At 44.9% G+C, this 17,849-nt stretch overlaps 1 protein-coding gene across 1 annotated transcript in view; it reads right to left on the reverse strand.

The window, feature by feature from the left end:
• SNX29 (sorting nexin 29) overlaps window positions 1–17,849 on the reverse strand; it is a 1,754,850-nt gene that overhangs the window by 523,724 nt on the left and 1,213,277 nt on the right. The window contains exon 19 of the mRNA XM_086941425.1: window positions 114–254. Within this exon, the coding sequence (XP_086797551.1) occupies window positions 114–254 (141 nt within the window). The remainder of the gene's footprint in view (window positions 1–113; window positions 255–17,849) is intronic.

The following is a 17,849-nucleotide window of genomic DNA, read 5'->3' on the forward strand; positions in this document are numbered from 1 at the left end:
CCGATATTGCAGCAAGGTTTCATTTGAAAAATATTCATACTAAGGATCAGACATACAACAGGCCAAACAACTATTATTTCTTTTTTTTTTTAAAGTTTTTCTTAAAAACGTACCTTATTGCCAATAGCCTTTTTGGGAGGGAAATGAAAGGTCCTAACTTGCTGGTATTTGCTTTGCAACTCGTGATGCAAACGTCTGAACTCTGTGTATCTTCGATAGACATTCCATTCATCATCTCGAATCCTAACGTAGACCTGCAATAAAGTAAAGAGGAGGGGTTTGCATACTCTTCTCTTGAAAAGTAGTTTATATCATTCATAAATGCATAATGCAATTATAATAACAATGTAAGAACAATTAACCTACCAGCAATCACATTTTCACCAATTAGGCATCATTTGCGTGTTACAAAAAAATTAAATCCTGGGGAATCTATTACTACAGAGCAAGTCACTTTTCTTTCTCTCTGGTGAGGTTCTATGTACACACCTTCACAATGATAATGAATCGTGTCCTTACTGAGCAAAGAGGTTTATTGGCCCAATACCTGGGAAAACAAACTCTATCATATACCCTTAAAGAGGGAATTGGCCTTGGTATCAGTTTTTAGGCAGCAATATTTAAGCAAAGAGACCTATTCACGAAGATGTTTTGGGGTACGTAAAGCAGTACTCCTGTAGTACTTTTTAAAGTACTTTTACACACCTTTGTCAATTGGCACCAAAACATCTAAAACAAAAATATTCATAGACCATTAGAACAAATAGATAGGACTGTGCCCTCTTTGCACTTTCATTAATAAGGTAATAAGGAGTGTGACATTTCAAGGATGTTTCACAAAGGCCTGTAAGAGTACATAAAGTACTCCTTTACTACTGGTTCTGGTACTTATAATGCTTTAGTGACTCAGCCTCAAAATGTAGATCAGGTTGAAGGGCTTATTTTACAATACTGGTATGAGGTTCACTTTCACAGCATTGTTTGTATCTCTTCTGTTCAGAATCCACCACTTAGGGCCTCCTTACGATGTTGGTCGGTAAGCCTCCGACTGCTCACCAGAAGCTTATCGACTTAATCGTAGGTTTACAGCCCGACCACCGAATCTCAAATTCGGCAGTCAAAGTATAAACCGGTTGTCAATCCGACTGGGTTCCGATGAGCTCAAGGAGCCCGTCAGCCAGTCGCAAGTCACAAAAAATACCTTTGGGATGGCTTTTCTGCCGTCGGGATTATGATATCTGTTTCTGACAGACTTTCCAGGTAGGCCTTTCCGACATTGAAAGGCTACTCCACATCAACCGCTTCGTCCAGAAGGAGAAGTTCAAACTGTTGACACTGGCTCAGGTCTTGTCTGCCCTCGACCCTGGAGACTGGATGGTAGCGTAGGACTTGCAGAACGCTTAATTTCATATCCCCGCCCCTCCGGCTAACCGGCGTTACCTGCGATTCACAGTAGGCCACAAGAATTTTCAGTTTACCGACCTCCCCTTTGGCCTTACCAGTGCCCCTCGGGTGTTCACGAAAGTGATGGCGGTGGTTGCAGCTCATCTGCGCAGATCCAAGATAGGACGCAGGCCCTTGTCCTTCTTGGGCACCAGAAAGTAGAGGGAAAAAGCAACCACAGCCTACTTCTGGGTCAGGAACGTGCTCGATGTCTCAGTTGGAGCCATAACTTTCTGTTGGAAAAGGACCATGGCATGGCTGGAGGGATAGTCTTGAAGGGGAGGGAGTAGCCCCTTTGGAATGTCTGCAAAACCCACCTGTCCAACGTGATGGTGTGCCAGTGGGGAAGGTGATGGCGTTTTTTGGGCCTGAAAGGTCAGATTAGGAGTGTGTAGGGGCTGCTGCAGAGGGGGGTGGTGGACTGGCCCTAACGCTAGCCCCCTGAACCACGTTGGTGGGTCCCACGTTCTCAGCCGCGCTGAGGTTGAACAGCTTGCGGTGGCCTGAGGCTCTGAAAGGAACGTGTTGGAGCACCCCTTCCGTGGCCATGAAAGGGGCGAAAAGCAGACCGTGCATGTAAAGTGGTGGAGCGGCCCAAGGACTTGGCCGTAGCCCGAGAGTCCTTGAAGTGCTCTAGAGCATTTTAGTGATGGGCGCCTCCGTGCCCATTGTCCTGAGGCCGCCCTGTAGGGTCGGGCCCCTTTGCTTGGAGGCTGTGTGTGGATTTGAATCAGGGGCATGACTCACTCACAGTCACAAGCCCACGAGAGGAAATACTAATCAGCAAAGGTGTGACCGCGCAGGAAGGGATTCAGAAAGGGATGATTCCCTGTTCTGATCGTGCCGGAGGACTGCCAGTGTTACAAGGCCAAAATGAAAAGAGAACTTCCGCACGTTAAGCAAGCACAAGACATTGTGAGTAAATAAACCCTCTAAGACATTTGATGCAAGCACGAAATAATTGAAATTTTATTAAAAAGGCATATGGATGTAACAAAGATTCCATGCATCACATTACAACTGCTAAGCAAAATGCATCATGGAGATTGTATTCTATAACAGACTGTCATGTATTTTTTAAAATAAAAGGCGCACATATATGTACTTGGCAAATGTTTTTCGAAATGCGTACGGAGAAGGAGAAACTTACTATATATATATATATATATATATATATATATATATATATATATACACACACACACACATCAGGCGCGCAACACCCATTGGACTCACCGGGCTTCAGCCCCCCCGTGTGTGGCAGCCCGGGATGAGACAGATCCCGGGCACACACAGAGCCGCACCCGAACGTTTTACAGGTCTTTAAAAGACCATTTGAATGTTAATTAGGCCTTGCAGTTGTTTCACCCCTTCTAAGAGCCCCTGCAGCTCAACTCTGCCTACTGATTAAAGGTTCAGCCCCCCCGAAATGTTTTCTTATCCCCCCCGAGACTCTAGTTGAGACTCTGATATACATATATATATACATGAAACGCGTAAGGCAGAAAGAAAAGATCCAAGGTTAGAAATGCCTGCTTGCCTGTAATGAATCCAGTTTGGAGTGCTTCGCCAAATCGAGGTTCTTTGTCTACAAACATTATTTACGGGCATGCAGCCGTAGCGCTGCACCACCCCACAAGAGGATTACAAGGGGGCCAGGGAGACACAGAACTGTTCGAAGTCTCCAAGTGGGAAACCCGATCAGGGCCGGCGCTAGGCATGGGCAGCGTGGGCGGCTGCACAGGGCCTCGCACTCAGCCCACCAGCATGGGGCCAAGCACTGGTCATGTGTCCTGTTGTTTCCCTGGCAATCTATTACAAAGAAAGGTGTCGCCTGCAATTAAGGTCCATTGGAGGGGGCCCCCTCCGTGGGCCTCTCATGGATGGTGTCAGGAGGCATAGGGGAGGGAGACGGAGACGCTCCCTCAATTGCAAGGAGACCATTCACAGAAACTGTGGGGGGCCCATTGTCCAGCATTTTGGCGCCCCCACAGTTTTAACTTTTAGACCACAATCAATTCTCACACCTATCGGACTGAAGGTGTGAGAAATGCTTGTGGAGTAAAAGTTAAAACTGTGGGGGCGCCAAAATGCTGGACAATGGGGCCCCCACAGTGTCTGTAAATGGTCTCCTTGCAAGGGGCCACTTATCTAAATTAGAGGGGGCCTCGCACGGTCCTTTTTAGCCCAGGGCCTCGCAAATCCTAGAACCGGCCCTGAACCGGATGGCTTAAATATGGAGCATTTCTCATCAAGGAGGCCCACTGGAGGGCGGAAATAATACAGTGAATTGGTATTAGAGCGCAGTACCTACTAAAGGAATATACTTGTAAAGGACACGCATAAAGTCAACGGAAGGAAAGTGCATCATGCACTACAATCCCAAGCATGCAGTACGTGACTGAACTCACCTGTCTTCAATTAAAGAAGGTTATAAACAACACGCTGGTATGAGTGCCCTGTTTTAAACTGCATCAGTACTGGAATGACTGTGACCAAGGAGTTTTAACTCCGAAACGCGTAAGACAGAAAGAAATGATCCAAGGTTAGAAATGCCTGCTTGCCTGTAATGAATCCAGTTTAGAGTGCTTCGCCAAATCAAGGTTCTTTGTCTGCAAATATATATATACATACATACACAAACACGTCCTGTCCGCCAAATCGCAAGGCGGGACGACACAGCCACGGACCTCTAAAACTCCTTCCAAGAAAATTACGGACTCCCACACCTCCTTAGTGGGTAAGCAGTGCAGATTTTTATTTTTATTTTGGCATAGAGTTGCATGGACCAGTGTCCTCCATGACACGTTTCACTCCTCTTGGGAGCTTGATCCCATGATGCGTTTCCGTAAGTATGACATTTTTAAAATGAACTGTGTGCACAATCAGCCACAGAAAATAGGCTGACTGGTCGCTGTGCAAATAGACATAGACAACAGACTTTGGCGGTTTTTACATGGTCATACAAATGCAGTAATACAAAAATAACAATAAAGTGCAAAGTGCATCCTGCAGCTAATAGATCAAATAAATACATAGTGCAAATGATGTTATATTCAGAGTCATAGCGTCAACCTACAAGCAGATCACTGTATTTGGGCCAATCACGGCAAATGCCGCAAAAGCGTTTTAAACTGCTTCATTTCATCAGACTGATAAAATAAAAGTGCATAGTGCATCTTGCAGTTTATAAACAAAATATATACATAGTGCAAAATGTTATATTCACAGTTGTAGTATCCCCATCTGACCCAAAAAGAACAGATCACTGGAAATTGAAGTCAATCATGGCAAGTGCCGGAAAAAACTCATGGCAGGCTGCATCATCATAATGAACTACATTACAAAAAAATAAATAAGTACCATTTGATCATTGTATGAGGCAAAGTTATATTACTCTATTTGTGCAAAATTCCTACCGCATTAATACGTGCATGGCAAGTCATTCAAAAAGATAGCTCGTATGAAAAATGCAAATGCAAATACAAATGAATATAGCTTTTTTTAGAACTCTCATATTACGTATGACGGAAGAGAAGCGGTTTTGATGTAATAAAATCACTGATGTTAAAAGGAATTACTGCTAAAAACCAGAGTAAATAATTAAAAAATGCCTTATTTACAAATACAAAAATGGTTGAAGATAAAGACCAAAAAGTGCCTTAAGCCTGAAAAGTGCAAATAGTGCTGTTCAAAAGAGAACAAACTGTGCAAAGAACAGAACATCACATTAGCAGCAAGGGGAAAACTCCTGGATTACTTAAGCCTAAACAATCCTAAAGTGCAAATGTGCCAGTATTCACACAGCAGAGCTCATAGAAATTTATATAAAAATATTCATAAAGATACAGAAAATCTACCAAAAAAACACACAATTAATGTACAGAAATTCATACAATGAATCAAAAGACATTATAGAAAACTATGAAGATCCTCATTCATATTAAAGCTATTGGGGACTCTTATATCGAGAGCTAAAATAAACTGAGATTCTTTTTGTCTTAAAAGCTTGTCTCGATTTCCCCCCGTTGGGGGTTGAGAACAGATCCTAAAACCGTATACTCCAAGACTTTAAGTTTATTGTCATGAACAGACTTGAAGTGTCTGGCCACTGGGTAATTGTGGTCAGAGTTGACAATGGCCCTGGCATGCTGAAGGATACCCTTATGCACCGGGAGCTTGGTGCTGCCAATATATTCTAGGTTACAAGTGCACTTCAACTTATATATTGCATTTTCACAACGACATGTTAAGTGTTCTTGAATAGCAATTTTCTTCTCGCTAAAGGCTGTTGCATAATAAGTGCTCTTCTTAGCAAATGTGCACGCTCGGCAAGAACTGCACTTGAAAAAGCCAGTTTTCATGAGACAGGTATTTTTGGGTTTCACCTCTGGCATTGATTTAACTAGGGCATCCCTCATAGAGGGAGACCGTCTGAAAGTAATAGCTGGCAGGGTCGGCAGAATGGGGCCTAAAATATTGTCAGTTTGAATGATTGGCCATTCTGAATAGATGATTCTCCGGATAGCCTGCTCCGAGTACAAAAAGTAGTTATGAGCCGAATTGGGTGCATATTGTTGTTTGAAACAGCCATATTATTCGTCTTACTAGAACTAGGCTGAAGTAAAATCTTCATCTGCCGGTCATTGGCTTGGTTCAAAGCTACAGTGAGTTGGTTTTTATTATAGCCCCTGTTGAGAAATCTTTTAAATGCTTCCATTTGACACTTTCTAGAAACTACATCAGAGCTGCAAATACGCCGGATGCGAATAAATTCTCTGTACGGAATGCTATTGATCAGGTGCCTAGTATGTGAACTGTGGGCATGAAGAATTGAATTCCCAGCAGTGGGTTTCCTATGTAAAATGGTCTGTAGGGTACCTCCATCAACATATAAAAGTATATCCAAAAATTCAACAGTGGATGCGTCATTGGAGGCAGTGAACCTGAAATTCAAGTCATTTACAATAATGTCATCAATGAATTTCAAGGCTTCTTCCCTTGACCCCTTCCATATGAGACACACATCATCTATGTAGCGCCAATAGTGTACTATATGGCTCCACCAACGGTGGTGAGTGGTTCTGAGGACATGCCTCTCCCACCAGCCTACATGTAAACATGAATTGTTGGGGTAGAAGCATGAACCCATTGCAACTCCACGCACCTGTTGGAAGATCTCATTTTGAAACGGGAACAAATTGGTAGTACGGCACACTTCAATGATCTCTAATACCATATCATTATGATCTGTCATGGTTAGGTGACGATTCTGAAGAAAATGTTTGTAGCATTAATTCCATGACAGTGAATAATACTTGTGTAAAGGGATTCAATATCCATTACAACTAACAGATAATCTGAACACCAAGCCACAGTGCTGATTTTGTTCAAAAAGTCTGTAGTATCCTTTAAATAGGATGGCAAACCGACCACATGTGGCTGCAAAAAGAAATGTACATATTTGACAACTTTACATTCATACTACCCTGAGCAGAAATGATCGGCCACCCAGGCACAGGAGTAATCTTTTTGTGGACTTTTGGTAAAAAATAGAGGACCGGTGTAATCGGATGTTCAACATTAAGAAAGTTAATTTCCTCTTTAGTTACCAGCCCATTCCTCTGCCACTGATGGATTCTTTTACGGGTTCTGTCTTCTGCTTTACACATTTCAAATTTAGACGATTTCCTGTAACATGATGTGTCAGATAGGTGTCGTTCTGACTCTGCCAAGTAATCCGCCCTTGACCACAGGACTGTATTCCCGCCTTTATCCGATTTATTAATAATCACATCAGAATTACTTTGGAGTTTTTTAATCAAAAGATGGTATTGGTTATTCCTGAAATCTTTTTGGCGTGTTTGTGACATCACAGTTCTATTGAGGATTTTAAGCTCAGTTATGACTCTGTCACTGAAGACATCTATAGCGTCTTTTGGCATTAGGGGCAAGAAAGTGGAAACTGGACGGAAAGGACTTGAAGCTGATTCATTAACATTTACACCCTGGCTGACAACAGGACTTCCTCAGAATCATTTTCAAATGCCAGATCGTTTAATGTTTGTAGGCTAGGAATATCTTTGTCCTGCATCCCATCCTCAGGATTACTAGCATCTTTTGCTATTTCAGAGGTTTTCTTTGAAAATGTGTTCAACTGAAAATATTTGATAAGTTTGATCTTTCGAATGAATTTGAACACATCAATGCGTGCCTGGTTGTATGAAAAGCAATTTTTAGGGCAAAATGACAGTCCCAATGAGAGGAGTTGTTCCTCAGCTTTAGAAAGTACAGTTTCAGTCAAGTTGATAACAGTATTTTCGGTGACACTTGTTATTTTTTCCAGGTCCTACTTGCATTTCCTCTTGATGAAGGCTTGCCTGTACCTGATCCTCCTCTCCCACCTTCGTTTGTTGTCAGGTCTCCTTGCACATGTTGAGGTTTGCGGGGGCGCAAGGTGTACCACCGGTCCTCTCTTACAAAATTCAGTTCCTCTGCAAGGGAGAAGCTCATCATCCCAGGTTGACCCATCAGCGAGGGTCTTGGTCTACTTTCCTCCGATTCACCGTTGGATGTAAGGGATGTGGAATCAGTATCACCTTCTGCTGTTATTGTCTCAGTTCCACTATTTGCTTGTTTGCTTTGCGTTTTGCTTCCAGTTAATGCCTGTCGCTTATAGTTTATCGTATTTGCGGGCAAAGGTGAATATCCTTGTGGTAGCATGATCCTTTTGATTGCGTACACACTTATATATGTTACGCTCTTTGATAACATGCTCATGTTTTTTAATGCGTAGCTCAATTTCTTTTTACTTTTAGTGACAAACTCACTTTCACCAGTGGCGTCCAATAAACCATTGAAGAGGTCAATTTCAGTCAATAAAACATTACGATCAATCTCGGCATATTTTATAAGGATATGAATCATGTCCATGGATGCCAGCAGAATATTTTCAGCCCCCTCTTGTAGCATTAAAGGGTTAGGATTTTCCAAGGTGGGGCGATTAACACACGGAGGCCTCTCGGCACCCGATTGACATCTCTGTACTTTTCCAGTGATTTTTTCTCCCACCACTTTGAAAGTTCGTTTTTTAGCAGTTTCTCTAGTGTCTTTAACAGTGTCTTCACATCATTGCTATGATTTACAGTTTTAAAATTTGGTGGCTCGTTTGTGACTACAGGAAGATTTTCAAAAAGGGCTTCCGCCGCTATCTCTCTATTGTGTAGTGCATCGCTGGAAAACTTAATGTCTGAATATTGATATTTTGGTGGATATAATCACCGTACTGCTGCTTAAAGCCCGTCCGTTACAAATGTCAGTAAAGGGTAAATCCCGTAACCCACTGAATCTCACTTACTTTTACCAAAGCCGCGGCGCGCCTTACCGGGTCGGACACTGCAGCTCACCTCTGTCCTCCGACCGCATGGATTCCACAGCCTCTCACCGTCGGGCAGCTCCACGAAAATCGATGACAGTTTCACAAGAACAGCGGGGGACACAGCAGAAACGCCAATCTCTTCCAAGTCGAAGTAGCAGTGCGCCAAAGCACAGGCGGCTGTACTATAGCTGTGCCTCAGAAAGTGGGAGGGTCCGAGAAAACCGGAAACAGCCAGCTCCGGTAACCGTTGATGCAAACACGTCTTGTCCATCATATCGCAAGGCGGGACCACACAGGCACGGACCTCTCAAACTACTTCCAAGAAAATTACGGACTCCAACACCTCCTTCGTGGGTAAGCAGTGCATATTTTTATTTTTATTTCAGCATACAGTTGCATGGACCAGTGTCCTCCATGACGCGTTTCACTCCTCTTGGGAGCTTGATCACATGATGCGTCTCCGTTAGTATGACGTTTTTAAAGTGAACTGTGTGAACAATCAGCCATAGAAAGTAGGCTGACTTGTCGCTGTGCAAATAGACAGAGACTACAGACTTTGGCAGTTTTTACATGGTTTTAAACTGCATCATTTCATTAGACTGATAAAATCAGGGCCGCACAGGTGGGGGCCGTTTTTGTTACAGGGCCGTTTTTGCAGCTATGGCCTGCAAAATCGACCCTGTACCAAAATCGGCCAAAAACAGGCCCGGCAAAGAGATCGGTGGCACCTCCATCTCCTCCCCACATGTTTGTATTGATGCCAGTGTATCTTTTGAACCTTATATTGAGATGTTTGTATCTCCAGTTATCTTTGGCTTTATAATAAAACTTTCAAACTTATTCGTGGTAAGTGGTTCTTCAGAGTTGTGTAAAGTCTTGAACTGATTAACCTAGTAGTGGATTGCTTTTTACTCTATGACAGGTAATAAAGGTTCAGTCGACCTGAGTGGGATCTAGATCGATAGTGATCTGATAAGAGATCAAAAATCCCGCCGCAACAGTTGGTAGCAGAGTAGGATGGTTACCTTCTAGAGGACGGTGATCTAGACTAGGTTAAGATTACCCCGAGGCCCCTAGAGATCGAGAGATGAGCAGCAGAAGAATCGCCTACCGAAGAAGGTGCTGACGGCGCGAGAGAAAAGCAGCAGAGTCGGTCGATAGTGAGTATAATAAGAGTCATGCGTTGTCAGATTGCGGTGTTTTGTGTTGTATTTGTATTGTAATGTCATGCGGAGTTGAATGCCTGTAGTGTGATTGAGGCAGGGTTGTGAGCGCGCGCAACCTGGTGAAAATCTTAAGTTCAGAGAAGAGCTTAAGTGGTTCGGGTGTATCGGACATCCAGAGTAATTGTCGACCATTGTAAAGGGGGTCATGAGGTACCATTGATCGCCCGCAGGACCGTGATAGGGGGAACGCAAGAGTGAGTGTATGGGTAACGGACGCTGGTCGGAAGTTACTGTGTGTAAGTAACCTATCAGTTAAGGCGATTGTCTGGACGTTCGTGGAAAGACATTTCGTCAGTAAGGTGACAATTACAGTTAGACTGTGGGCGTACAGTCAAGGAAAGTGATCGCTTGGTCGGAAGTAATCATTTTTCAGGGTATGAATGGGACGCATGCATGACCGGGAGACGAGCTGAGAGAGGAGGGGAACTGCTGCGAAGGGGAGACGAGTGACGTCAGAGAGAGCCGCGCTGTGATAGGCCGGTTGGTGTGAAGCCGCGCTGTGATAGGCTGGTTGACGCGAACCGCGCTGTGATAGGCCGGTTGGTGTGAAGCCGCACTGGGATAGGTCGGTTAGCGAGAACCGCGCTGGGATTGGTGGATTGTCATCAGGAAGTAAACGAACGCAGGGAAATAGGGGAAAATTGTAGATTTTGATAATGAAGTGTTTTAAATGCTTGAGAGCAATCTTTAAGAGAAAAAGGAGAGAATCTTATTACGGGGAAGAGGCCCCGCCAGAGGGTACACCAGCTCATTATATGGCTACGAATGTTGGGTTGCATACTATATTGTGGCTTGCTACTTGGATTAAGATTACAGAAGGGAACGAAGAACTGACTTTTCCAAAATACGGAACGTTTAGATTAGAAGTGTTGCACCAGCTAAAAGCAGTTATGTCTTCATTGAGACCTTTGCCTAGACCAACACAGTTTGAAGCCCTTAATGCGTGGATTAGAGCGGCGCACGACAGGAATCAGAACAGGCGTCAAGAAAGGGTGAGACGATCGGTAAGAGCAGTGCAAGACGCCAAATGGGATGCGGAAACCAAGAAATGGAGGGTACAGACTATTGAAGTGGATAAGTTGTACCCAGTGATAGAGGTTACAGGAGACAAGAGAACCCCAGAGGAGGATGACGAGAGCGAGACAGAGGATAGCCTAATAAATAGGTTGTTAATAGATAGACCGCCTCCGTACAATAGAGAGATGGAAGGTATCGAGCTCCCAAGGGAAGATAGGGTCGGTATAGGGGAGAATAGACCACTCCCTATAACGGATTGGGAACCTACCAAAGGTGAGGAAACACCTCAACCTAGTCCAGTACAGAGAGTAGTCAGAAGGTTTGTGGTGCAGAAGGTGCCAGCAAAGGAGTGTGTTGAGTCTTATGGATTGCCAGATGCTCTTCAAGTACCCGTTACCATAGGTCCTATAGTATCGATTTATAACCCAGAGAAAGTGCGAGAGGAGGAACAGGCACGGCTAGACAGAGAAAGGGCTGAAATGGAAAGGAGGAACAACATGACAAATGCCCGGAGGCAATTGCCAGGACCGAGAGAATGGAGCACCCCATTGGATTCAGCAGTGGATCCCATAACAGAACAGGGGGGTCAGAGAGGACCGATGGATCTGAGAGGACCACGGCCGAAATCCTTTAAGGAGTTGAGAGCTGACTTGAGGGAATGGGATGCTGCCACAGGAACACAGAGTAACAGGTCAAGAGCGGAAGCTGAATGGGGAAGTCAAGGCAATGGGACATTGTTTCACTGTGGGGCTAGCGAAAGCGGTCAGGAGTGGGACGGTAAGAGTCAGGAAAGTAGAGGAGCTACCCGTCATATCCACGGTGGAAGTAGGCAGGAGCAAGAAGGTAGAAGTACAGATTGTGGAAGGGTGTCTCGTCTCATTCACAGTGAGGGAGACCGAAGGACGCAAGAGTACAGGGATAGCTTTAAGTGCACTCACTATGCACCTGGTGATAACATACAGCATTGGAATCGCGGGAACATGGGGAGCCACGAGGTGTCTCACCATGCGTCAAGCGATCATGGGCAGGAGCGGAATCGCAGGAACATGGGGAGCCGTGAAGGGCCTTGCCATGCGTCGAGCGATCATGGACTGCAGGGGAATTGCGAAGGCATGGGGAATAATGGAGTGTCTTACCATGCACCTAGAGAAACCAAGCAAAATGGGCAATGTGGGACTATGGGGAATAGAGCAGTGTTTCACCACACACCAAGAGAGGATGGAACTGCATGGGACCTGGAGAGATGGGATCATGGGAGGACTCCCCATATCACGCCTGAGTCCAGACGCCGGACTCAGAGCTGTGATGGGAGAGACGTAAATGGGCTCTCCAGAGACAGCGTACTGAAAGCTGTGATAAAGGCAAAAAGGCTTGATGTGACCAGTTTAAAATCTGACCTGGACGAGATAATAGATGGTACGTTGCCCTTAGAAAGGATCGACATGTACGACCAAGATGAGGTGCTGTTTATAGCAAAGGATATTATTCGGAAGGCAAGAGCAATACACGAGAAACTATCTGAACTGGCAGACAAGTATATGGTAGACTTGTCGAGAACAAACACATTACAGGGTAACCATAGGTTGCAGTATTCAGATCAGGATCTGGACGAGAGGAGGACAATTGGTTTGAAAACACACATAAGGGAACTGATCACAGGAATAAGGGCATGGAGAGATCTGGATAAATGGGAAGAAAGGTGGTCCAAGAAAGGGACTGTTAGGCGGAGCGCGATTGTGATGTCCCCGGAGGGAGCGCCACTGCGGATGGAGGCATACCCTTTGCGAGAAATAGCGAATGGGAGTTATGTACATGTGCCCTGGAGTAGGGGAGATTTGGCTGCGTTTACCAACTCATTTCCAAAGTTAAGAGAGAATCCCGTAGAGTGGTACAAACAGGTAGAGAGGTTCGTGAAGATATCGAAGGTACTGTGGATTGATTTGAACACCTTATTTGATATTGTGGTCCCAGGAGACTTGTGGACAGCATGCAAAGTTAGTGTTGAATGGCCCACAGCAGAACCAGAAAGAAACGGTCATACTAATGGACCGTCAGAAACAGTAATGACAAAATATGAAAGGGTGATGACATGGCTGAAAGAGAAGGTGCCACCGCAAGATATAGATTGGGTGAAAATAGATCGAACTAGACAGGAACCCAAGGAGACAGTCCATGAATTTTATGAGCAATTGCTGAAAACGTTCAAACAATACAGTGGATTAGATGTAATGGATCCCAAAGACATAGGACAGTTTGTATCAAAGTTCGTTTTGGGGTTGAGACCTGATATTTGTTTGATGATTCAGCAACACCTAATTTGTTGGCAAAACAAACCATTGGATGAAATTTTGAGATACGCAAGGTATTGCAGTGATGAAATAGATTCCAAAGCAAAGAAACTTAAGGAGAAGTTGATGATGGTTCAGATGCAGTCGGCTGGGAAGGGTGGACAGCAGCAACAGGGAACAGGGACGATGGGAAGGAGATCAAATAATCAGAATAGGGACAACGAGGAAAATCCGAGACCTAGAGTCGACTTTGCTACACTGAAAAAAAAGACAAAGTGTCACCAGTGTCACCAGGTGGGACATTGGAAACGTGAGTGTCCCTATAACCCGGAGAACGGAGAACTGGAAGTAGATGAGGAGGAAGTTCAGACCGTTCCAGTTCAAAGGGGGACGGTACCAAAGGGTAAGGTGGTCAAAGGGGGGACTTTGGCTCCTCGAGTCGAGTTCCCTCAACCACCAAAGATTGTGACAGGAGGAAAGATCTATGGACAAATGCCTCTTTTGGTAGGAGGAGAAGAGTGTTACTACGTTGATCCACTGACTGGACGGCATGTGAGTAGAGAAGCGGACTGTACTCTCGGGGCAGTTCTAGAGGTGGACCAAAGGGGACCGTTTGTTGAGGCTGAGGTGGCAGGGTGTCCTACGACATTTTTGGTAGATACTGGAGCTACTCGATCAACTTTCAGATCAGCAGTGGTTCCGGACCTGCCAATGTCGGGGGAAACAATTCAAGTGGTAGGAGTCGCAAATAGGAGAATGACTAACCCTTTGACGGAACCAGTGCTAGTGAGAATAGGGAAATACAGCGATGAACATCAGTTTGTAGTATGTGATTCTAGCCCAGTTTGTCTGTTAGGAAGAGACTTATTGTGCAAACTAAATTGCACAATATACTGCACGCCTCAGGGAGTAGAGGTACAGACTAACGATGATGATGCCACCTTTAAAGTTGCAAATTCAAAAGTATGCGTAGAAATGTATCCTACCCTGACGGTGGAAGAGCTCCCTTGGGACTTAAGGGATACTGTGTCATCTGAAGTATGGGATTTCACTGGAGAAGAGATAGGATTGATTAAAGGAGTAGAACCAGTGAAAATCATGATAAAACCAAATGTTGAATATCCAAGAACGCCTCAATACAAATTGACCCCGGAGACGATTGCAGGGATTAAACCTGTGATCGACTCCATGATTAAGCAGGGAATACTGAAGGAAATCGTGGGTAGTCCATGCAACTCCCTGATTATGGGTTTGCAGAAACCTAGTGGGAAATTCAGAATAGTACAGGATCTCCGAAAGGTTAATAACATAGTTGTTTCATGTTGTCCAGTGGTACCGAATCCATCAGTGATATTGTTTCAGATACCATTCCAAGCAGAGTGGTTCACAGTGATAGACCTTTGCCAGGCCTTCTTTTCAATTCCATTAGATGAGGAGAGCCAGTTTTTTCGCATTTTAGCTGGAAAATCGCGTCTTAACATGGTGTCGTATCCCACAGGGGTATACAGAAAGCCCATCGATTTTCAACCAGCTGCTGAAGAAAAATCTTGAAAGTCTAGTACTACCACAGAACTCGGTTCTAGTTCAGTACATAGACGACCTACTTGTTGCGTCAGAAACAGAGGAAGCTTGTAAGATAGACACCATCACCTTGCTGAACTATTTAGCTGAAAATGGACATAAGGTGTCTCCGAGCAAATTACAGTACTGTCTGACAGAAGTACAGTACTTGGGTCACCGAATTGAAAAAGGAAAACGGAAGGTGTCACCAGACAGGATAGAGGCGATCATGAAAATGAATTCGCCTACGACACAAAGAGAGGTCAGGATGTTCCTAGGAATGGTTGGTTATTGCCGACAGTGGATAGCTAACTTTTCCCTGAAAGCAAAACCCTTACAAAAACTGACGCACAAGGAGGTGAGTGATCCGGTACCATGGGACAAGGATTGTTTGATGTCATTCCTACAGCTGAGAGAGGACTTGTGTCGTGCTCCAGCTTTGGGAATGCCAGATTACGAAAAACCATTTTTACTTTACTGTTGCGAAAGAGAAGGTTGTGCTTTGTCAGTCCTAGCACAAATTCATGGAAATGCCCGTAGACCAGTTGCATATTTCTCGGCTACTTTAGACCCAGTAGCCGCAGCGTTGCCCGGATGTCTCAAGTCCATTGCTGCAACGGGTGTCAGCATTGAGAGGTGTGAGAGTATAGTGATGGGACACCAATTAGTGGTGTATGTACCTCATTCTGTAGAACTGTTGATGACCAGGACCAAGACACAGCACTTGACCAATAAAAGGCTCACGTGCTACGAGCAAGTTATTCTTGCTGCGGAGAACGTGACCCTTAAGAGGTGCTCTGTTTTGAATCCTGCCACTTTGATGCTACTCCCTAATGATATAGAAGACGAGGAATGTGAAGATCACGATTGCCTTGATGTGACTGAACTATGCACCAAGCCTAGACCAGATATTGTGGATGAGCCGTTGACCGACCCTGATGAAATTGTCTTTGTTGATGGCTCATGTGTAAGAGACAATACTGGTCAGTTGAGAGCAGCTTATGCTGTTTGCACCATTTCTGGAGTTGTGGAAGCCGCTTGCCTGGAAGGAGTACACTCCGCTCAGGTAGCTGAAATCATTGCATTGACACATGCCTGTTTAGCAGGTAGTAAAATTCGAGTCACCATTTACACAGATAGCCAATATGGTTTCGGTGTAGTTCCTGACTTTGGGCAATTGTGGTCTCAGAGAGGTTACATGACCTCCTCAGCGTCGCCTATTCGAAATGGGGAGTTTGTGCGACTATTGTTAGAAGCATTACAAGGTCCGGCAGCAATTGCCATTGTCAAATGCATAGCACATACCAAAGGTACAGATTTTGTGTCCCAAGGAAATCGCTACGCCGATGAGGTTGCTCGCTACTGCGCGGAGCAAGGATTCTCTTTCACGGAAGTGGAAGTGGGTGGGACACAGGAAAAGACAGAGTTAAACATGATGCTAGAAATAGTTGATACATGGGATGATTTAAAAGGCATGCAAGAGAACACATCAGATTTTGAGAAAAAGACATGGGAAACTGCAGGTTGTGTAAAAAGTGAAATGGATTTGTGGATTTCAGCAGATGGAAGGGCAGTATTACCAAATGAATTAGTGAGTCCAATGGCAAGACAGATACATGGTCCAGTACATTTAGGAAGAGATGCCATGCTGCGGGTATTTAGGCAGACTTGGTATAATCCCAAGTTTAGAGTAGCCGCAGAAGCAGTGTGTCAGAGGTGTGTAACATGTCAGCAATTGAACGTGGGGAAAAGGACCCCAGTTACATTGAGTCACATTGGGAGGTCTGGTGGGCCTTTCAACCGAATGCAATTAGACTTTATTGAAATGCCAAAATGCAACCGCCTTAGGTATGTTCTGGTGGTTGTATGCATATTTTCCAGGTGGGTCGAGGCATACCCTACACGCAGGTGCGACACACTCACAGTAGCAAAGTTGTTGGTTAGAGAGTTAATACCACGCTTCGGGGTGCCGACCTCTTTGGAATCAGATAGAGGGACACATTTCAACAGTGAAGTTGTGAAGATGCTTTGCTCTGCATTGAATATTGATCAGAAGTTGCACTGTAGCTATCGACCAGAGGCTTCGGGAATCGTGGAGCAGATAAATGGGACGATAAAATCCCGAATGGCCAAGGTGTGTTCATCGACATCCTTAAGCTGGCCTGATGCTCTGCCTTTGGTACTCATGAGTATACGTAGCACACCAGACAGGAGAACAGGTCTCTCTCCACACGAGGTTCTAATGGGGAGGGCAATGAGACTTCCATCTGTTCCAACTGCAGCTTTGTTGAATATCACAGATGATCTGATCCTGGATTATTGCAAGGGACTTTCTGATGTCATTCATTCTGTGTCTCTTCAGGTGCAGGCTGCTGAAATTCCATCTTCCAGAGACCTATGTCACGACCTGTGCCCTGGTGACTGGGTGCTGGTGAAGAAGCACGTCCGGAAGAACTGCCTAGATGTGCGCTGGAAAGGACCCTACCAGATAATTCTGACAACGAATACTGCTGTCAAGTGTGGAGGGCTGCCAAATTGGATTCACGCCTCCCACACTCGAAGAGTTCCAGCACCCCTGGAAGAAACAGCTCCTCTCACAGATGAAAATCCAGCTGCGGACGACGAACCACTAGAGGGGATCAGTCAAGCTGTGGGGGTGTCAGAGGACGCGGGGATTGCGTCAGATCAAGCGGAAGAAAGACAGGACGACAGTGAAACTGACGTTGCCATAGAAGGAGAAAGTTGCTGTGAATACGGCTCAGACACTGATCAAGCCACAAGTGATCAAGAATCGAGTGTGAGGACAAGAAATAGGAGAACAAGGCGTAGAGAAGCTAGTTGGCCTGAAAGGAAGAAGAGGCCGAGCTTGAAGCCAACTCCAGGAAGAACCCTTGCTCCTATATCCGAAGACTCAGATCTGGACGAAGGTGCACAGAA

The sequence above is a fragment of the Lissotriton vulgaris genome, chromosome 10 (assembly GCF_964263255.1).
Source record: "Lissotriton vulgaris chromosome 10, aLisVul1.2, whole genome shotgun sequence".
Classification (NCBI taxonomy): domain Eukaryota; kingdom Metazoa; phylum Chordata; class Amphibia; order Caudata; family Salamandridae; genus Lissotriton; species Lissotriton vulgaris.